Here is a 23,087-nt window from a genome sequence, read left to right as displayed (position 1 = left end):
GCAGTGGATATCGATATGTTCTTACTTCACGGATGATTTGAGTAGATGCTGAGAATATTTACTTGATAAAACACAAGTCTGAATTATTGAAAGGTTCAAGTAATTTCAGAGTGAAGTTGAAGATCGTCGTGACAAGAGGATAAAATGTCTATGATATGATCATAGAGATATCTGAGTTATGAGTCTGGCACACAATTAAGACATTGTGGAAAGTGTTTCACAATTAATACCGCCTGAAACACCACAGTGTGATGGTGTGTCCGAACATCATAACTGCACCCTATTGGATATGGTGCATACCATGATGTCTCTTATCGAATTACAACTATCGTTTATGGGTTAGGCTTTAGAGACAACCACATTCACTTTAAATAGGGCACCACGCAATTCCGTTGAGACGACACCGTTTGGAGAAACCTAAGTTGTCGTTTCTTAAAAGTTTGGGGCTGCGATGCTTATGTGAAAAAGTTTCAGGCTAATAAGCTCGAACCCAAAGCGGATAAATGCATCTTCGTAGAATACCCAAAACAGTTGGGTATACCTCCTATTTCAGATCTGGAAGCAAAAGTAATTGCTTCTAGAAACGAGTCCTTTCTCGAGGAAAAGTTTCTCTCGAAAGAATTGAGTGGGAGGATGGTGGAGACTTGATAAGGTTATTGAACCGTCACTTCAACTAGTGTGTAGCAGGGCACAGGAAGTTGTTCCTGTGGCACCTACACCAATTGAAGTGGAAGCTTATGATAGTGATCATGAAACTTCGGATCAAGTCACTACCAAACCTCGTAGGACGACGAGGATGCGTGCTACTTCAGAGTGGTACGTGATCCTGTCTTAGATATCATGTTGTTAGACAATACTGAACCTACGAGCTATGGAGAAGCGATGGTGGGCCCATATTCCGACAAATGGTTAGAAGCCATGAAATCCGAGATAGGATCCATGTATCAGAACAAAGCATGGACTTTGGTGAACTTGCCCGATGATCAGCAAGCCATTGAGATAAATGGATCTTTAAGAAGAAGACGGACGTGGACGGTAATGTTACCGTCTATGAAGCTCGACTTGTGGCAAAGAGTATTTTCACAAGTTCAAGGAGTTGACTACGATGAGATTTTCTCATCCGTAGCGATGCTTAAGTCCGTCGGAATCATGTTAGCATTAGCTGCATTTATGAAATCTGGCAGATGGATGTCAAAAACAAGTTTCCTTACCAGTTTTCGTAAGGAAAGGTTGTATGTGATACAATCAGAAAGGTTTTGTCGATCCTAAGGATGCTAAAAGGTATGCTAGCTCCAGCGATCCTTCCATGGACTAGAAGCAAGCATCTCGGAGTCAGAATATACGCTTTGATGGAGTGATCAAAGTTTTTGGGTTTATACAAAGTTTGTTAGAAACTTGTATTTACAATAAAGTGAGTGGGAGCGCTACAACATTTCTGATAAGTATATGTGAATGACATATTGTTGATCCGAAATGATGTAAAATTTCTGGAAAGCATAAAGGGTTGTTTGAAAGGAGTTTTTCAAAGGAAGACCTGGATAAAGCTGCTTACATATTGGGCATCAAGATCTATAGAGATAGATCAAGACGCCTGATGATACTTTCAAAGAACGCACACCTTGACATGATTTTGAAAGAGTTCAAAATAGATCAGCAAAGAAGGAGTTCTTGGCTGTGTTACAAGGTGTGAGTATTGAGTAAGACTCAAGACCTGACCACGGCAGAAGAAAGAGAAAGGACGAAGGTCGTCCCCTATGCTTTAGACGTAGGCTCTATAGTATGCTATGTTGTGTACCGCACATGAAGTGTGCCTTGCCATGAGTTGGTCAAGGGGTACAATAGTGACCGGGAATGGATCACATGACAGCGGTCGAACTTATCCTTAGTATCTAGTGGACTAAGGAATTTTCTCGATTATGGAGGTGAAAAGGAGTTCGTCGTAAAGGGTTACGTCGATGGAGACTTTGACACTAATCCGGATGACTCTGAGTAGTAAACCGAATTCGTATAGTAGAGCAGTTATTTGAAATGGCTCCAAGTAGCGCGTGGTAGCATCCACAAGATGACATAGATATTCGTAAAGCACACACAGATCTGAAAGGTTCAGACCCGTTGACTAATAACCTCTCTCACAAGCATAACATGATCAAACCAGAACTCATTGAGTGTTAATCACATAGTGATGTGAACTAGATTGTTGACTCTAGTAAACTCTTTGGATGTTGGTCACATGGTGATGTGACCTGTGAGTGTTAATCACATGGTGATGTGAACTAGATTATTGACTCTAGTGCAAGTGGGAGACTGTTGGAAATATGCCCTAGAGGCAATAATAAATTGGTTATTATTATATTTCCTTGTTCATGATAATCGTTTATTATCCATGCTAGAATTGTATTGATAGGAAACTCAGATACATGTGTGGATACATAGACAACACCATGTCCCTAGTAAGCCTCTAGTTGACTAGCTCGTTGATCAATAGATGGTTACGGTTTCCTGACCATGGACATTGGATGTCGTTGATAACGAGATCACATCATTAGGAGAATGATGTGATGGACAAGACCCAATCCTAAGCCTAGCACAAGATCGTGTAGTTCGTTTGCTAAGAGCTTTTCTAATGTCAAGTATCATTTCCTTAGACCATGAGATTGTGCAACTCCCGGATACCGTAGGAATGCTTTGGGTGTACCAAATGTCACAACGTAACTGGGTGGCTATAAAGGTGCACTACAGGTCTCTCCGAAGGTGTCTGTTGGGTTGGCACGAATCGAGACTGGGATTTGTCACTCCGTGTAAACGGAGAGGTATCTCTGGGCCCACTCGATAGGACATCATCATAATGTGCACAATGTGACCAAGGAGTTGATCACGGGATGATGTGTTACGGAATGAGTAAAGAGACTTGCCGCTAACGAGATTGAACAAGGTATCGGGATACCGACGATCGAATCTCGGGCAAGTACTATACCGGTAGACAAAAGGAATTGTATACGGGATTGATTGAATCCTTGACATCGTGGTTCATCCGATGAGATCATCGAGGAGCATGTGGGAGCCAACATGGGTATCCAGATCCCGCTGTTGGTTATTGACCGGAGAGTCGTCTCGGTCATGTCTGCGTGTCTCCCGAACCCGTAGGGTCTACACACTTAAGGTTCGGTGACGCTAGGGTTATAGAGATATTAGTATGTGGTAACCCAAAAGTTGTTCGGAGTCCCGTATGAGATACCGGACATCACGAGGAGTTCCGGAATGGTCCGGAGGTAAAGATTTATATATGGGAAGTCTTATTTTGGTCGCCGGAAAAGTTTCGCGCATTATCGGTATTGTACCGGGAGTGCCGAAAGGGGTCCGGGGGTCCACCAAGGGGTCTACTTGCCCCGGGGGGGCACATGGGCTGTGGGGTGTGCGCCTTGGCCTATATGGGCCAAGGGCATCAGCCCCAAGAGGCCCATGCGCCAAGAGATAAGGGAAAGGAAGACTCCTAAAGGGGGAAGGCACCTCCGAGGTGCCTTGGGGAGGATGGACTCCTCCCTGGCCGCACCCTTCCTTGGAGGAAGGGCCAAGGCTGCGCCCCCCCTCTCCCTTGGCCCTATATATATGGGGGGGGAGGGCAGCAATACCTAAGCCCTGGCGCCTCCCTCTCCCTCCCGTGACACATCTCCCTCCTCCCGCGGCGCTTGGCGAAGCCATGTTGGAATCCCGCTACTTCCACCACCACGCCGTCGTGCTGCTGGATCTCCATCAACCTCTCCTCCCCCCTTGCTGGATCAAGAAGGAGGAGACGTTGCTGCTCCGTATGTGTGTTGAACGCGGAGGTGCCGTCCGTTTGGCGCTAGGATCATCGGTGATTTGGATCACGACGAGTACGACTCCATCAACCCCGTTCTCTTGAACTCTTCCGCTCGCGATCTACAAGGGTATGTAGATGCACTCCTTCCCTCTCGTTGCTAGTAAACTCCATAGATTGATCTTGGTGATGCATAGAAAATTTTGAATTTCTGCTACGTTCCCCTACAGATCACTCGCCGGAGGAGGAGGCGTAGTGCCCTGACTCACCGGAGGAGGAGGAGGAGGCGGAGGCGTCCAGTTCGGCAGGTTGATGAGCTCCTTCCGCCATAGGCATGGAGTCTTCAGAGAAGAACCCAGCCGAGTCTCCCCTTCACCCGTAGGGTGGTCAAGCTAGAGGTCCTCAAATCCGTCCGTTATTTGATCCACCATCACCCTAGCATATCCTTCTGGAATCAGCCGGCAGTGGTAGGTTGCGCCAGGTTCAGTAGGTAAAACAGAGCCAACAGCCGCCTTGACTTTGAATGTCATCCATTGCGTCATAAGGTGGCAATGTTGAGACTCCGTGATAGCATCCACGGGGTAGCTAGCAGGAGCCATGAAGACAGGCTCCTGCTGAAGCTGCTCGGTGGAAGCCACGCTGCTTCTCCGCTAAGATGGCGGGGTAGCTTCGGGGGAAGCTTTGGCAGGTCGCTTGCTGCGATTTGCTTCTCGTTCCTCTATCACTAGTACCCTTGCATGCAGCGCCTGCAGTTGGGTATGCTCCACTTTCTTCCTCCTCTCCTGGCATTTGTAACCGCCTGCGTCCGGAAACCCAACCTTCCACGGAACGGAGCCTGGCGTGCCTCGTGTCCGTCCAGGGTGCTCAGGATTCCCTAGGGCCATTGTGAGCTCGTCGTGCTCTCTGTCTGGAACGAACGTCCCTTGCTGGGCTGCCTCGATATACTCCTGAATCCTCGTGACTGGTATTCTCAGTTGCTCGTCCGTCCAAACGCACTTCCCTGATACAGGGTCTAAGGTTCCGCCAGCCCCGAAGAACCAAGTCCGGCAACGGTCTGGTCACCTGAATGTCTCTGGTTCGACCCCTTTATCAAGCAGGTCATTCTCAGCCTTGGCCCACAACGGCCGGGCTTTGAGGTAGCCACCTGACCCCGTGCGATGGTGAAGCTTCTTCTTCGCAACATTCTTCTTGTTTGTCACTGACATCTTCTTACTCTTGTCCGATGTCTTGTGGGACACAAATGCGGGCCAGTGATCTCTGATCTTCTCATACCGGCCGATGAATTCTGGTGTCTCTTCTTTGTCGACAAATCTTTTCAGCTCATTCTTCCACCTCTTGAATAGTTCTGCCATCTTCTTAAGAGCATGAGACTTGATCAGTTGCTCTTTAACTGGCTTCTCCGGATCCTCCTCTGGCGGTAGGGTGAAATTTTCCTTCAGCGCGGTCCAAAGATCTTCTTTCTGCATATCGGAGACATAAGACACCTCAGGGTCTAATTTAGCCGGCTTTAACCATTGGTGGATGCTGATCGGGATCTTGTCCCTAACAAGAACCCCGCACTGAGCAGCAAATGCTTCCTTTGTCCGGATGGGTTCACTCGGCATGCCATCGCGCGCAACTTCTATGATTTCAAACCTTTTATCCGAGCGCAACTTTTTTCTTCGGGCCTCGTCTCTTTACCGAAGTTGTGCTCGATCCGGAGGGTTAGAAAAAAGAAGAAAGACGAGAGTTCATTAATATATGTGTACATACCAAAAACAATTAATGCATCAATTATCTAGCTATAGTCAGCACATGCTTAATTAATATATATACCTGGCCAGACTCCGTTCGGTCACCGGAGCCGTCATCACGGTGTCCTTCTTGCACAGGCATTGGGTCACCGGAGCCATCATGATCATGTCCTTCCTCCTCCATTGTTCGATCACCGTAGTCTGCTTCTTCACCCTCTCCTTCCAGACCATCGGTGTCGTTGAGAAACGACAAGATGGCCTCACTTCCGTGTGCGATTATGTCCCCCAACATCGCTTCTTTTGCTTCATCTCGGGGCCGGGGTCCATAGTTTCTGCAAATTTTTACAACATGGCAATTATTATTCAAACATGACAGATGGATATATTACTGGCAAACGTAGAACTAGCTAGCTAATCACAATAAGGAATCATATTAATTAGTGGCCTCGACGCTGCTTCTCTAGGGTTTGGGGTGGCCTCGATCGGCAACGCTTCAAGGGTTTGGGGTGGCCTCGACAACGCTTCAAGGGTTTGGGGTGGCCTCGAAGACAACGCTCTTTTAACTTGGTAAATTTGGGTGGCCTCGAGAGAGTTTGTCGGGTAGAGGCGCGGCGGGAGGGGGTAGGAGACCGACATCGTTTTTTTCTACGGTTTGGGTGTCCTCGAGAGTTTTGGTCGAGCGAGAGGGCCGGGGGGTGCTCCCGTGGTATAAGTTATCATGGTCGAGAGGGGGTATATATATCGACCGCCCATCATGTCGAAGTTATTTTGGAACGGAGTTCCCGATAAAAATTAAGAAGAGGAAGTAGAAGATAAAAAAAGAGGAGAAGAAGAAAAAAAAAGGAGAAGAAGAAGGAATAGAGGAGAAGAAGAAAAAATAGACTCTATTTTTTCTTCTTCTCCTCTATTCCTTCTTCTTCTCCTCTTATTTTTCTTCTTCTTTCTCTTTTTAGTTCATTCCTTCTTCCTTTCTTCCTAGCTAGATATATAAAACTTTTCTAAAAAATGTTATCGGGGAGGGGGTATATCGACCTCCCCTCATGTTGAAATTATCGGGGAGGGGGCATATCGACCCCCACCCCCCTCATCATGCATATATAGCTACCACATACATATATACATTGAAAAAAAATTACATATATGCAACAAAAACATTAATACACATATGAACAAAAAAATACATATATGAACAAAAACATGCTGTGAACAAAAAAATTAATGTAGTAAATCTAATAAGAAATTAATCTAATAAAAAACATGCTCTGAACTTACATATAGCCACATACATACAAATATACATTTTATATATATGAACAAAAAATTAATCTAATACAAAATAAAAATAGAGCCAGACCGGCGTGGCGGCTCACAGCGGGGGCGTCTGGCAATGGCGATAGCGGGGGAGGCGAGGGCGCCGGCGCGCGGGGGCAGGCCGCGGGGCAGGGCCGGCGCGGCGATGGCGTGGTCGGGGGCAGGGGCGGCGCGGCGACGGAGTCGAAGGCAGGGCTGGCGCGGCGACGGCGTTAGAGGCAGGGGCGGTGCGGCGACGGCGTCGGAGGCAGGGGCGGCACGGCGACGGCGTCGGAGGCAGGGCGATGACGGCTGATACGTCTCCGTCGTATCTATATTTTTTATTGTTCCATGCCAATATTATTCGACGTTCATATACTTTTGGCAACTTTTTATACTATTTTTGGGACTAACTTATTGATCCAGTGCCCAGTGCCAGTTCCTGTTTGTTGCATGTTTTATGTTTCGCGGAAACCCCATATCAAACGGAGTCCAAACGGGATAAAAACGGACAGAGAATTATTTTGGAATATTTGTGATTTTTGGGAAGTAAAATCAACGCGAGACGGTGCCCGAGGTGGCCACGAGGGTGGGGCCCACGCCCACTCCAGGCAGGCACGCCCCCCACCATCGTGGGCCCCTCGTAAGGCGGTTGATGCTCTACTTTGGCCGCAAGAAAGCTAATTTTTGGAAAAAGATCTGGGCGAAGGTTTCAATCCAATCGGAGTTACGGATCTCCATATATACACGAAACGGTGAAAGGGCAGGAGGGAGGAACGCAGAAACAGAGAGAGACAAAGAGACAGATCCAATTTCAGAGGGGCTCTCGCCCCTCCCACGCCATGGAGGCCAAGGACCAGAGGGGAAACCCTTCTCCCATCTAGGGAGGAGGTCAAGGAAGAAGAAGACGAAGGGCCCCCCTCTCCCCTTCTCTTCCGGTGGCGCTGGAACGCCGCCGTGGCCATCATCATCACCGCAATTTTCACCAACAACTTCACCGCCATCATCACCAACTCTTCCCCCCTCTATGCAGCGGTGTAACCTCTCTCTTACCCGCTGTAATCTCTACTTAAACATGGTGCTCAATGCTATATATTATTTCCCAATGATGTATGGCTATCCTATGATGTTTGAGTAGATCCGTTTTGTCCTATGGGTTATTTGATGATCAAGATTGGTTTGAGTTGCATGTTTTATTATTGGTGCTGTCCTATGGTGCTCTCCGTGTCACGCAAGCGTGAGGGATTCCCGCTGTAGGGTTTGCAATATGTTCATGCTTTGCTTATGGTGGGTGGCGTGAGTGACAGAAGCACAGACCCGAGTAAGTAGGTTGTTTGCATATGGGATAAAGAGGACTTGATGCTTTAATGCTATGGTTGGGTTTTACCTTAATGATCTTTAGTAGTTGCGGATGCTTGCTAGAGTTCCAATCATAAGTGCATATGATCCAAGTAGAGAAAGTATGTTAGCTTATGCCTCTCCCTCAAATAAAATTACAATAATGATTACCGGTCTAGTTATCGATTGCCTAGGGACAAATTACTTTCTCGTGACAAAAAGCTCTCTACTAAAACTAATTTAGTTGTGTCTTTATCAAAACAACCCCTACTTTTTATTTACGCGCTCTTTATTATCTTGAAAACCTATCCAACAACACCTACAAAGTACTTCTAGTTTCCTACTTGTTTTAGGTAAAGCGAACGTTAAGCGTGCGTAGAGTTGTATCGGTGGTTGATAGAACTTGAGGGAATATTTGTTCTACCTTTAGCTCCTCGTTGGGTTCGACACTCTTATTTATCGAAAGAGGCTACAATTGATCCCCTATACTTGTGGGTTATCAACAGCGACGGCGACGAGGAGCAGCGCTGGGGCGTCGGGCACGAACTAACTGTGAAGTTGTGAAATTTTCACAAGTCTAGCTTAAATACAAAGAGCATTGGTACCGGTTCGTGGCAGCAACCGGGACGAATGCTACCTTTAGTCCCGGTTGGTGCCACCAACCGTGACCAAAGGTCAGTTTTCGGCAGCCCAAAGGGCGGGAAGCGGCGGCCTTTGGTATCGGTTGGTGGCACCAACCGGGACTAAAGGGTGGGCATTGGTACCGGTTGGCGCCACCAACCGGGACCAAAGGCCCCGTGCCGCTGCGCCCGCGACGAAAGTTTAGTCCCACCTCGCTAGTTGAGAGGGGCGCGCAGTGATTTATAAGCCCCACTGCCGCACCCCTCTCGAACTCCTCTCCATTGCAGGCTTACGGGCCTAATTGTCACTGCTATGCCCGATGGGCCTACTGGGCCTTCTGCGGGCCTGAATCCTAGCCCATCGTTGGGTTTCTAGTTGTATTCAGGCCGTGGTGGCCCAGTAGGTGGCATATTTTTTTGCCTGTTTTTTGTTTTCTTTTTTGCTTTATTTATTTTGTTTTGTTTCTACTTACAACAAAAAACTTATTTATTTTATTTTATTTTGTTTCTAATTACTTATTTATTTTACTTTATGATAATTTTTTGCTATTAAAGTTTCTAACAAAAAAGTTCTTTATGAAAATTCTTTTTGCTTTTAATGATTTTGAACAAAAAATACTTCGATAATTTTAGTTGCATCAATTTTATATAATTTTAGTTTCAATAATACTAGAGGTTGCTTATAATGTTTTGAACAGAAAATACTTTGATAATTTTAGTTTCATAAATTTTATTAATGTTATTAAAGTTTATTTTATTTTGTTTCCACTTATATATTTTATTAAAGTTTATATTATTTTGTTTCTAGTTACTTATTTATTTTATTTGTTATTTTTCATGCACCATTTTTATGCATTTACTGATTATTTTGAGCTATAAGACCCTGAAATTGAAAAGCATTTCAAATGAACTCTGAAAAGGTTGAAAGTTGGCATGGTATCATCATTTGACCCACATAGCATGTGCAAGAAAGTAGAGAGGGTTACGGCAAAAAGTGGATGCACTTCGTGTACAAAACGGACAATCTCTTTCGTAGTATCAGGGTTTCATACAGAAACTCGTCTGTTACAAAGGGATTTCATTTTTTTAACTTATTTGAACTCCAGAGTTTTTCTGTGTTCAAAATTCACCATTCAAAGCCACATCATCAATTTCAACCCTTTCTGACTTCATTTGTTAGTTTTTCATGCATTTACTGATTGTTTTGAGCTGTAAGACCCTGAAATTGAAAAGCATTTCAAATGAACTCTGAAAAGGTTGAAAGTTGGTATGGTATCATCATTTGACCCATATAGCATGTGCAAGAAAGTAGAGAGGGTTACGGCAAAAAATGGATGCACTTCGTGTACAAAACGGACAATCTCTTTCGAAGTATCAAGGTTTCATACGAAAACTCGTCTGTTACAAAGGGATTTCATTTTTTTAACTTATTTGAACTCCAGAGTTTTTCTATGTTCAAAATGCACCATTCAAAGCCACATCAACAATTTTCAACCCTTTCTGACTTCATTTGTTATTTTTCATGCATTTACTGATTATTTTGAGCTATAAGACCCTGAAATTGAAAAGCATTTCAAATGAACTCTGAAAAGGGTGAAAGTTGGCATGGTATCATCATTTGACCCACATAGAATGTGCAAGAAAGTAGAGAGGGTTACGGCAAAAAGTGGATGCACTTCGTGTACAAAACGGACAATCTCTTTCGAAGTATCAGGGTTTCATACGGAAACTCGTCTGTTACAAAGGGATTTCATTTTTTTAACTTATTTGAACTCCAGAGTTTTTCTGTGTTCAAAATGCACCATTCAAAGCCACATCATCAATTTTCAACCCTTTCTGACTTCATTTGTTATTTTTCATGCATTTACTGGCTATTTTGAGCTATAAGACCCTGAAATTGATAAGTGACCAAATTAATAGAAGTTCATCATCACATTAAAACCAAAGTACATACATAGTTCTCATTGAACAACATATATAGCTCTACAGAGCATATAATTAAACCATACATTGAAATGATGTAAAACATTTCAATGCAACAAGAAATGCAATCATAATCGCAACCAAGGTAACAATTGATCCAACTGCATAATAATACCAAGCCTCGGTATGAATGGCATATTTTCTAATCTTTCTAATCTTCAACCGCATTGCATCCATCTTGATCTTGTGATCATCGACGACATCCGCAACATGCAACTCCAATATCATCTTCTCCTCCTCAATTTTTTTTATTTTTTCCTTCAAGTAATTGTTTTCTTCTTCAACTAAATTTAACCTCTCGACAATAGGGTCGGTTGGAATTTCCGGTTCAACCACCTCCTAGATAAATAAAATATATGTCACATTGGTCGGCATAATTGTCATAAACAATAAATGAACCAAATAGTTATAAAAAGATAATATATATATACCACATCCGAATCATAGACAAGAGGAGGGATGATGGGGGCGGATACCAAAACCATCGCACTATATAATAACAAGGAATAATAAAAGTAAGAAAATTAGACAAGTATCTATCTGAAGTAAGATTTTTTTTTTCTTTCAGAAAGAAGATAAGAACAAGAGAGGCTCACCACGGTGGTGCGGGCGATCGACGGCGGTGAAGACGGGGACGGGACGTGACGGACTGCTAAAACATGGACAAATCTCGGGGAAAATGGAGCTCGGAGGTCGAGTTTCTAGAGGAGAAAGATTAACTAGTGTGGCTCAGACATTTCATCGAACACCTCATGTGCATAGGAGGTGAACTAGAGCACCCAAATGCCCTCCCCTCACCGGCCAAAAAAAACAGAGCACTGTGGAGTGCTCTGCTGTGGCGATGGGGTATATATAGGCAGCTCCTTTGTCACGGTTCGTGGCTGAAACCGGGACTAAAGCCCAGCCATCTGTCCCGGTTCAAGCCAAGAACCGGGACCAATGGTTGTGGGCCAGGAGCGAGTCACATTGGTCCAGGTTCGGGCCTAGAACCGGGACAAATGGGTCCCCATGAACCGGGACCAATGCCCACGAGACCCCGGCCGCCCCCCTGGGCTAACGAACCAGGACGAATGCCCCCATGGGTCCCGGTTCGTGACTGAACCGGGACTAATGGGCTTGCCCTGCCCGAACCAAAGCCCTGTTTTCTACTAGTGCATGGATATAAATGAATGGATCCGACTTTCTGTAACACTAGTTCGGCTTACGCTGACTATTTTTCTCATTCAACGAAACCTGGCATGCCATCGTGACATGATACGGGCAAGGGTAATAACATAGCCGGCTGCTAGTTCTATCTTTGTGAAAAATCATCTAGTATATATAGCGAACCTAAATGTCCACTCATATAGTAGTTGCTTGCTCTATGGAAGCGGCGATTCGATGCCCAAGCGCAAATGCTCTCGAAATCGTCATCCCTGCACCCTATAGGATCATCGAATCCATAGCAATAAGCCTTGTTTGAAGAGGTTCGTATACGAAACGCCTGTAAATTCTACTTGAAGCAGGAGAATCAATTAAGCAAGATTCGAAAGCTACAATTTCGCCTCTCCCATCAATAGGTTTAGCTAGAGCATTTATAACACGACCCAAGTTATATACGCTCACGGGCATCTGAGCAATTCTTCCTGTTGCTTTTACAAAACTTCCCTCTCCGTTTTGTGACTTGGGATCCGAAATAATAGCGCTGACATGACTGATAGGAGGCGGGGTAAAAAAACGCGGTTCACGATATACGGTAGTGGTTCGTTTCTGGGACCGTATCATAGTAGTGGCACGGAGGACGCGTGCTGCCTGTTTCAGTTGTTGCTTTATTTATAAAGCGGGGTGAAAGCCTGTTTCGAGAGGACGCGCGCGGCCGTCCTAGTGCGTGGACCAGGTCATGACGAAATATCCGAGCCGGGGATAAGATAAGGAGCTCCGAACGTTAGCGAAAATCTGAGCCGTTTTTTGGGACGTCGCTGTCCCACAGGCGAACATTTTAAGAAGTTCTTGAACTTTTTTTATTTTGCTAACAAATTTTGAAAACATGATTTTTTTGTAATTTGTGAACAAATTTTGAAAACAGGAATATGTTTTTAATTAATAAATAAAATTTTAAAATACAAGCATTTTTGAAAATTTTAAAATTCTAAACCTTTTGAATTTTCAAACATAAGCGAACAAATTTCAAAAAAATATATTTTTTGGAATTTCTGAAAATAATTCAAAACTGGAACGTTTAATGAAAAAATAAAAATGCGAACATGTTTAAGTTTCTGAATTGTTGAAAAATAAAATGGAAAATGAAAGAAAATAAAAAAAAGGAAAAAGAATACGAGAAAACAAAAAAGAAACAGAAAAAAAGCTGTTTAAGAACCTTACATAAGGTTCCCAAAACCGTAAAAAAAACCGGCTTGGAACCTATATATAATCACCAAAAACTGTATGTTAACAAAAATACCACTTATTAGTGTTCAATAATACAAAGTGTTGCAAATAAACGCTTCATGCCAATAAAAAGCAAATGTACAACAATGAATCCAATAATGGAAAATAAAAATAAAATAAAATGGTCTCATCTCAACCCCCTCTCGGTCCGTTGTAGATCATTAACAAAACCAGTGGTGTTTTCTTAGTGTTTAGTCAACTATATTATCTGAATGTGCAGTACTCCTTGTGTAACTAACCAATACGGAAACTACTTTAGGGCTGGGATGATGATCTAGCGGTAGAGTTGGCCAGCTCCTTGTCAGCATTATCCATTCTTGAGTCAAAGGCGTGCATCTCCTCGTATTGCCGGTCTTTCACCTACGCATCAAGCATAACAACAATTAATATTCTCATGAAATATATTGTGTTACCTTAATCAATTAGTACTATGTAATGTCAATATTTGTATAAAAAAATTAAATGTACATATCTGCATACCTTAGCCCTGCTTCCTTGCTTTTCTCCGTTACCCTGCATGCCAATCGAGGGAGTAACACAGAAAAATTAAAAGAGCGCATCTGAGAGCATGCCACGCACGCAAGATATGCTTCATATGTAAAATGTTCATGCTTTAAGTGGTTGTGGTGTAGTAAGTTGCTTAAACAATTTGTGATGTATGACTTTGTGCTTGATAAATATTATATCAGCACCTTTTAATTATCAGTGCTCAGTCAGGAAGACACAGCAGTACAATCCTTCCTACGCAGTGAAAATTCAATATATTTTGCTAAACATCTTTCCAAATGAACATGCTTTAAGCTCCATAATACAGTATCTTTCTTGCGGCCTCTTGATGCTCGTTGTGTTTTTATTCTCTTGATTCTCCATTTTAAGCCAAACAAATTCACCCTTTAAAAAAAAACTTTCTTGCGGGAAAAAGGGATGCAACTCAATCAAAACGCGTGGATGGGTTCCTGGCCTCGTGGTAAGAGCGCCATGATGTCTCTCGGCCGACTCGAGTTTGAATCTGTGTAGGCAAGCACTTGGTAAAGTTACGTTACCTGATCTCTGAGTGTGGGAACTGCATGATGGACAACATACTGTGCGTCCACGATGCCAAATTGCTCTTCAGGGTCCTGCCAGTTAAAAACAGGAAAAAAAAGTGAGCCATGTCAGGTGTGCACAATTTTTCAAAGCGATTTTCTGGATAACTCAAGCGTTCTTCAGTGAATCTATAAAAATGCTGCATGTATCTCTGGTCAAGTAATTACGTACGTCGACACATCTCCAGAAGTTGAAGTCGAGACCCCATCCATGAACCAGATCATTCTGAAATAAATAAATAAATAATAAGTTCTTCATTTTAGTTTGAGACAAAATTAAAGGTGGTTCAAATAATAATCCAGAATTAACTATGAGCAACGAACAAAATCAACCTGGATCATATGCCACACGCATCTCCAAGCATCCCTTGAGAAGACTGGCGCCATCACCTCCACGAACCTGCCCATGCATGCATGCTTCTTCATCTTAGTAACTTATAAGATTTTCATACACCTGACACAAGGTGAAGAACTTGTGTTGATGATGATCGATTACCCGCTGCACGGCCGCTGGTGCACGTCGGGGCACTTCTCCCCCCCTGCATCCGTCCTGTGTCGTTCAAGCATGCATGCCAGATTAATTAATCATCATATGGAATGCAGAATCAGCGTGCATGCTTACTTGTGCACCTCGCCGGAGTTTCTCTTGACGGAGACGTCGTACGCCTTGTGCCCCTTGGTGGCGTCCAGCCCCGGCTGCGAGATCTCCAGCCCGTGCTTCTTCACGATGTTGATGTACCTGCAACCGCCCGCCCACAGTCTCTCAATGATCAAATTTCAGAGCTAGCTAGATTCAGAAAGCAGCCACACGAATGGACATGGATGATCGGCGATGATCCTACGCTTCGGCGGTGAAGTTGTCGACGCCGAGGTCCTCGTCCCACAGGAAGACGTAGTCGTACGGCGCCACGATGCTCGGGTGAAGGAACCTCTTGGCGAACCACCTTCGTCAATCATCATTCAGACATTGCAGGTCAGAAATGTCTGAAGATTGCCGGGACTAATGACTGAAGAACGAAAATGTTGGAGACAGGCACGGTGCTCTCACCATTTGGTCTGCTTCCTGGCGCTGACATGAACGGCCTCCTTGGACCACTGGAACTCGTCGTCCCACTCCGTCGTGTGGCCGTCGTAGTGGAACAGCACCACGTCGAAGTTGTCCGAGAACTGCGTTATGTGCAGTCCAGTGTCATCTGACCGTTATTATGTAAAAGTCAAGTACTAGTATTGATCAAAGTTCAGAAACCACTTCTTGGTTCCTTCTTAATTACCTTTTGAACAGTTGCATTGACATTGGCCCTTTCCTTGTACCCTACCGCCATTGTCAGGAGGTACTTTCGAACCGGCGTGTCCTGCGCATCGCACACCGCAACAAGTTATTCAGAGTAAGCTTAGCTAGAATTGAGACACGAATTCAGGGTTCAGAGAAGGCGAGAAAGACCTTCGTAGGGGATCCCCATAGCCGGCGCAGGTGAAGATCGGACTCCGAGACCACGATGCCCGGCGGTAACCTCCCTGCGCCTTCAGGCTTCCTTGCAACATTCACAATCTGCAGAAATGCAGATTTGTTTAGATCATCTGCAAACATGTACTGTTAATTCTTCACAAAGTTCAAACTGGATTGTTTCTGAAAGTTCAGAACAGCAAGTATGCATGTAATGTACCCCTGAAGTGGCATTTGAGGTGCTACTGCTGTTTCTGAGTAATGGTGCCCACAGTCTCCCCAGGAAGCTGTCACTGGAGCTGGAGTTGGTGCTGCCACTCCAAGGCAGTACGCCGCACTGAAGCTGCATACATACATGACCAATCTTACTATCATGATGCCAAGTTAATTTGAAGCAAATATACCAAGATAAAAACATTTGCTGTTTCTTATCATACATTGGGCGTCATCGATGCCGGGAAAGAAAAGCCGAGGACGAACCCCAACAACACCATGGGTAACGCCAACAGAACCGGGACTAATCTCATCCTCACTGCATATATTACAGTCACCTCGGAAATTTTAAGAATGAACACGAATTTATATATGTAACAAGATTCTGGTTCTACAAGGCAGACACTTACAAGATCGATATCGATCGATGACGGCCTCTGCTTCGGGCGCGGGCAGGAAGGGCAGGAAGAACAGAGAAATTTCTTCTGGTGCGATTTATGCCATGATATTATTACGATCTACTGCCCGAGGACGACGACGACTCTGTAGCCAGCGCGTGTCTTTGATCCGAAGGAACATGGTGGAGTAGGGAGGAGGAAAAGATCGGTAGTCTGCCTTAGACGCGCATCCAGAGCATATGCGCAGTTGACTTCCCTCAAAAAGCAGTCCTGGTTGGATCATATGGAAGCAAAATGGAAGCTAATCTGGAGAAGATGAGCTCATATACGGCATGGTGTGGAGCCTGCCTGGTTTAGGAGCCGGTGATAGACCAATGACTCTGTAATTTACACATCGGCGACGATGATCGTGCCTCTGATTTGGGTAATGTGAGCAGCAGGCGGCGCCTGTTCCTTGGAGTGCCCGCATGATAGACATGGTGTGACGTATAAATACGTTTGTGGTTTCGGCAGCGTTAACGTGATGGTTACTTTTTTATTAGAGCATCCAACAGCCGCGTCAAAAGATGCGCACACGGTAAATTGACTTTTTAGCGCGCGCGGGACGTTTTCGCGCGCTCCAGCGGTGGCGGGAAACTAGCGCGCGGGAAAAGATTGCGCGCGCTACATTTGGCGCTCCACGTTCAGCGCGCCTATAAATTGCAGCGCCCTCTAGCGCTCTCTTCATCTCTCAATCGCCCTCTGCCGCCGACACGCCACCACCGCGCCACCATGCCGCCTCGCCGGCGTGGAGGTACGGGCTACCGCGGCGTCCGCGTGCGTCCGTCCGGCACCTACTCCGCCGAGATTCGGTCGGGCCGGCGGCATGCGGCTCCGTCTCGGAACCTTCGACACCGCCCAGGAGGGCGCCCGCGCGTACAACGCTGCGGCGTGGCGCTTCCTGCGGTCCCGTCAGGACATGAACTTCGCCGACGTGGCGACGCGGGAGCGGGCACAGGAGTTGGCGCCTTTCCCGCGGCTTCTCACCGACGAGGATCGTCGCAAGCACCGGAGGCGGGAGCATCGTCTCAGGCTGGCCGAGATGGACGAGCAAGCCATGGCGCTGTGGAGCCATCGCTTCACGGAAGACACCAACGAGGAACAATTCTTCGCCCAGAGGAGGGCGAAGAGGGCGAAGAGGAGGGAGGAGCGAGCCGACTATCGCGAGGAGAAGCGAACGCGGAAGGCGGCCGCTAAATACAACGAAGCGCTAGGAGATGCGTCCTCCTAGAACTCCGGCGACGAGCGGTTCCTTGACGCCTACGCTCCGACGTCGGAGGAGGATATCACCGAGACAGAGTTTGAGTCGGACAAGTAGTAGTAGTAAGAGAACTATCTACGAAACCAAATATGTATCGAATCGTAGTAGGAAAAAACTGATGAAATATAGCGCGCCTGCTGGAGCGGCGTGGGCGCGCTTTAATTTGCGGCGGCCGCTGGAGCCAGCGCACCGCCATGCGCAAAAGCTGGCTAACCCGGCGTTGTATTCTGACTTTTAGCGCGCGGCGCGTTGCGCGGCTGTTGGAGATGCTCTTAGAGCATATAGAACCGGAGCTCTCATGGTTAGGGCATCTCTAACTTGGACCTTTAAACCAGCCATGATTGTCCGGACATAGCGGTCCGGATGTGTTGCACCATCTAACCCGGACCTGCATCGCTTCGTCGACGGGTCCGGATGCATTTTTTCCCGCAAATCCGAGACAAACTGGGGCTTTGTGGGCGTCCTGACCGCTCTGACGACTGTGGCCCACCCAAAAAATCTCAGCCGTCTCTTCTGCACTTTTCACCGTACGCATGCGGCGCTTGCCACACTGCATTCAGGCTGACACGAGAGCATGCAGCGGCCGACATTGATGCTGCTTGATGTGAATAGACATGAGGATGACGCTGACGAACATGACCTCTCGGGCGTTGCCGCTTCAATGCGGACGCTGCGTCCTGCGAAACCAACACTAACGGTTGCACCGCATTGAAGCGGGCTAACCGGCGCTTCGACTTGCCTGGCCACGGCTATTTAAGCCGTGCGCCGGTGTTGCCCATCCGCACTTCGTCCTATCCGAGCCCCTCCTCCTCTCCACCCCTCATCCTCTCTGAGCCCCGCCAACCCCAGCGGTGATGCCGAAGTCATGGTTCTTCGCATCGGTAGGCGATGGCAGTGGGAGCTCTTCATCAAGTAGTTCTTGGCGCTGCCACCCTCGCTCTCTGGGCCACTCGACAACCACGGCGGCCGGCTCCTCCGGCAAGGAGGAGATCATCATCTTATCCACGACGAGGAGGACCAGCAACCGCAGACCGGCCCTGTCTCCTCGCGGAGGCCGCTCCGACAAACGAAGAATTCGTCTGTCAAATGGAGATCATGACGGAGTGACCACTCCGTCAGATGGGCTCGTCTCCACCATCGTCAGCGCACGTCAAGGAGGAGCCACCATCCCCGCTACATGTCCGCGTGAGGTGGGAGTCGGCATCCCCACTTCGGCATGTCAACGAGGCAGGTACGCCCGGATTGAGGGGCCCGCCTTGCCGCAATTGCCGCCCCGTCAAGGAGGAGCTGCCACCCGTGATCACGAAGGCGCGGGGCCGCATCCTCTACAACCTCGCAGGAGGCGGTTACGGCGGTCCCTCGGACTCGAGGGTCGTCGTCTCCGAGGAGTAGCACGCAGCGAGGCAACATGCCCGGTACGACCGACCCAACGCCGCTCCGCGTTCGCAAAGTCCAATACGTCACCGAAATGGGTTCGTGATACGTCTCCGTCATATCTACTTTTCCAAACACTTTTGCCCTTGTTTTGGACACTAACTTGCATGATTTGAATGGAACTAACCCGGACTGATGCTGTTTTCAGCAGACTTTCCATGGTGTTATTTATGTGCAGATGCAAAAGTTCTCGGAATGACCTGAAACTCCACGGAACGTCTATTTGGAAATAATAAAAAATCCTTGCAAAAGATGAAGACCAGGGGGCCCACACCCTAGCCACGAGGGTGGGGGGCGCGCCCCTACCTCGTGGGCCCCCTGGAGCTCCTCCGACCTCAACTCCAACTCTATATATTTGCTTTCGGGGAGAAAAAAATCAGAGAGAAGAATTCATCGCGTTTTACGATACGGAGCCGCCCTCAAGCCCTAAAACCTCTCGGGAGGGCTGATCTAGAGTCCGTTCGGGGCTCCGGAGAGGGGAATCCGTCGCCGTCGTCATCATCAACCATCCTCCATCACCAATTTTATGATGCTCACCGCCGTGCGTGAGTAATTCCATCGTAGGCTTGCTGGACGGTGATGGGTTGGATGAGATCTATCATGTAATCGAGTTAGTTTTGTTAGGGTTTGATCCCTAGTATCCACTATGTTCTGAGATTGATGTTGCTATGACTTTGCTATGCTTAATGCTTCTCACTAGGGCCCGAGTGCCATGATTTCAGATCTGAACCTATTATGTTTTCATTTATATATGTGAGTTCTTGATCCTATCTTGAAAGTCTATAGTCACCTACTATGTGTTATGATCCGGCAACCCCGAAGTGACAATAATCGGGACCACTCCCGGTGATGACCATAGTTTGAGGAGTTCATGTATTCACTATGTGCTAATGCTTTGTTCCGGTACTCTATTAAAAGGAGGCGTTAATATCCTTAGTTTCCGCTAGGACCCCGCTGCCATGGGAGGGTAGGACAAAAGATGTCATGCAAGTTCTTTTCCATAAGCACGTATGACTATATTCGGAATACATGCCTACATTACATTGATGAATTGGAGCTAGTTCTGTGTCACCCTATGTTATGACTGTTACATGATGAACCGCATCCGGCATAATTCTCCATCACCGATCCAATGCCTACGAGCTCTTTACATATTTTTCTTCGCTTATTTACTTTTCCGTTGTTACTGTTACCATCACTACAAAACACCAAAAACATTACTTTTGCTACCGTTACTTTTGTTACCGTTACCACTATTATCGTATTACTTTGCTACTAAATACTTTGCTGCAGATACTAAGTTATCCAGGTGTGGTTGAATTGACAACTCAACTGCTAATACTTGAGAATATTCTTTGGCTCCCCTTGTGTCGAATCAATAAATTTGGGTTGAATACTCTACCCTCGAAAACTGTTGCGATCCCCTATACTTGTGGGTTATCAAGACTATTTTCTGGCGCCGTTGCCGGGGAGCATAGCTCTATTCTTTGAGTCACTTGGGATTTATATCTGCTGGTCACTATGAAGAACTTGAAAGACGCTAAGACAACAATTTATCCCTCAACTACGAGGGGAGGTAAGGAACTGCCATCTAGCTCTGCACTTGATTCACCTTCTGTTTTGAGTAAGCTTGCGACACCTAAACCTGCTTCTGCTATTCGTTCTGATATGTCGCATGTTATTGATGATGCCACTTCTGCTATGCATGATACTTATGATGAGACTACTTCTATGCTTGTTACTACTATGCCACTTAGTGAATTTCTTGATGAACAAATTGCTAGGGCTAGAGAGAAAGAAATTATTGAAATTGATTATATTGATGAACGTGATGATGAAGACTTGCCTGTTATTCCAGAGGGTTATGTTTTTGATAAAGAAGCTTCTTTAGCTATTTTAGCTTGCAAAGATAGATATGAGCTCAAGAGGTTATTAGCTAAATGGAATCAGCAATCTCTTAATGCTATAATGGAACCTGACCCTGCTTTTGCTACTTCACCTATCTGTGTTACCGATAAGGATTATGAATTCTTTGTTGATCCTGATATAATTACTTTGGTTGAATCTGATCCTTTTCATGGCTATGAATCTGAAACTGTTGTGGCACATCTTACTAAATTAAATGATATAGCCACCCTGTTCACTAATGATGAGAAATCTCGCTACCTATATATCCTTAAAATATTTCCGTTCTCATTAAAGGGTGATGCTAAGATATGGTTTAATTCTCTTGATCCTGGTTGTGTGCGTAGTCCCCAGGATATGATTTATTACTTCTCCGCTAAATATATCCCTGCTCATAAGAAACAAGCTGCTTTGAGGGAAATATACAACTTTGTGCAAATTGAAGAAGAGAGTCTCCCACAAGCTTGGGGGAGGCTTCTCAAGTTACTTAATGCTTTGCCTGATCATCCTCTTAAGAAAAATGAAATACTTGATATCTTTTATAATGGACTAACCGATGCTTCCAGAGATTACCTGGATAGTTGTGCTGGTTCTGTTTTCAGGGAAAGAACACCGAATGAAGCTGAAATTCTATTGAATAATATGTTGACAAATGAAAATAATTGGACACTTCCTGAGCCTATTCCTAAACCAACTCCGAAGAGAAGAGGTGTTCTATTTCTCAGTCCTGAAGATATGCAAGAGGCAAAGAAATCTATGAAAGAAAAAGGTATTAAAGCTGAAGATGTTAAGAATTTACCTCCTATTGAAGAAATACATGGTCTTAATTTACCGCCTGTTGAAGAAACATATGATCTTAATCCATTACCTACTGAAGAACCTCATGGTCTTGATAACCCTACACAGGTAGTAAAGGTAAATTCTCTCTATAGATTTGATAAAGCTGAAATCCCTCCTACTAAAATTGCTAGCCAATGCTTGGATGAGTTTGATAACTTTATGGTTAAGCAAGAAGATTTCAATTCTTATTTTGGTAGACAATTAAAACAAAATGCTTATATGATTGAACACTTGGGTGATTATATGGATAATGTTAGAGGTGAACTTAAACTCATTAGTAAACATGCTTCTATGGTTACCACTCAAGTAGAACAAGTACTTAAAGCTCAAAATGATTTGCTCAATGAAATGAATAGGAAGAAAAATGATTATGCTGTTAGAGTGGCTACTAGAACTGGTAGAATGACTCAGGAACCTTTGTATCCTGAAGGCCACCCTAAGAGAATTGAACAAGATTCTCAGAGAAATAATATAGATGCACCTAGTCCTTCTAAAAAGAAGAAAAAGAAAAATGATAGGACTTTGCATGCTTCTAGTGAACCTATTGCTGAACCACTTGAGAATCCAAATGATATCTCTATTTTTGATGCTGAAACACAATCTGGTAATGAACATGAACCTAGTGAAAATGTTAATGAAGATGTTCATGATGATGCTCAACCTAGTAATGACAATGATGTAGAAATTGAACCTGCTGTTGATCTTGATAACCCACAATCAAAGAATCAATGTTATGATAAGAGAGACTTTGTTGCTAGGAAACATGGTAAAGAAAGAGAACCATGGGTTCAGAAAACCATGCCTTTTCCTCCCAAACCATCCAAGAAAAAGGATGATGAGGATTTTGAGCGCTTTGCTGAAATGATTAGACCTATCTTTTTACGTATGCGATTAATTGATATGCTCAAAATGAATCCTTATGCTAAGTATATGAAAGATATTGTTACTAATAAAAGAAAGATACTGGAAGCTGAGATTTCCACCATGCTTGCTAATTACACTTTTAAGGGTGGAATACCAAAGAAACTACGAGATCCAGGAGTACCAACTATACCATGCTCCATTAAAAGAAACTATGTTAAAACTGCTTTATGTGATCTTGGAGCCGGTGTTAGTGTTATGCCTCTCTCTTTATATCGTAGACTTGATTTGAATAAGTTGACACCTACTGAAATATCTTTGCAAATGGCTGATAAATCAACTTCTATACCTGTCGGTATTTGTGAGGACGTGCCTGTTGTGGTTGCAAACGTTACTATGTTAACCGACTTTGTTATTCTT

The 23,087-nt window shown here is 45.1% G+C and overlaps 1 protein-coding gene across 1 annotated transcript; it reads right to left on the bottom strand.

The window, feature by feature from the left end:
- Window positions 1-13,193: 13,193 nt before the first annotated feature.
- On the bottom strand, window positions 13,194-16,443 carry LOC123168287 (uncharacterized). The gene is made up of 14 exons (XM_044586157.1): window positions 16,340-16,443; window positions 16,154-16,248; window positions 15,937-16,059; window positions 15,714-15,821; window positions 15,544-15,624; window positions 15,321-15,439; window positions 15,115-15,216; window positions 14,895-15,011; window positions 14,769-14,822; window positions 14,606-14,672; window positions 14,445-14,498; window positions 14,231-14,305; window positions 13,668-13,700; window positions 13,194-13,547 (listed from the first exon to the last, which is right to left on the bottom strand). The coding sequence occupies exons 2-14, from the start codon at window positions 16,241-16,243 to the stop codon at window positions 13,443-13,445; spliced, it is 1,128 nt and encodes a 375-aa protein (XP_044442092.1). The 5' UTR covers window positions 16,244-16,248; window positions 16,340-16,443; the 3' UTR covers window positions 13,194-13,442.
- Window positions 16,444-23,087: the final 6,644 nt, after the last annotated feature.

The sequence above is a fragment of the Triticum aestivum genome, chromosome 7D (genome assembly GCF_018294505.1).
Source record: "Triticum aestivum cultivar Chinese Spring chromosome 7D, IWGSC CS RefSeq v2.1, whole genome shotgun sequence".
In the NCBI taxonomy this organism is placed as follows: Eukaryota; Viridiplantae; Streptophyta; class Magnoliopsida; order Poales; family Poaceae; genus Triticum; species Triticum aestivum.
Note: the sequence above shows the minus strand (reverse complement) of the source record. Positions and strands in the feature narration are given on the sequence as shown.

Bases quoted from the DNA above. Each gene is read 5' to 3' on its own strand.
- LOC123168287 (XM_044586157.1), bottom strand. From the start codon at position 16,243: ATGAGATTAGTCCCGGTTCTGTTGGCGTTACCCATGGTGTTGTTGGGG. The intron at 16,060-16,153 runs GTATGATAAGAA...GTATGTATGCAG, and splicing joins CGGCATCGATGACGCCCAAT to CTTCAGTGCGGCGTACTGCC. The intron at 13,701-14,230 runs GTAACGTAACTT...ATTGGCATGCAG, and splicing joins TTCCCACACTCAGAGATCAG to GGTAACGGAGAAAAGCAAGG.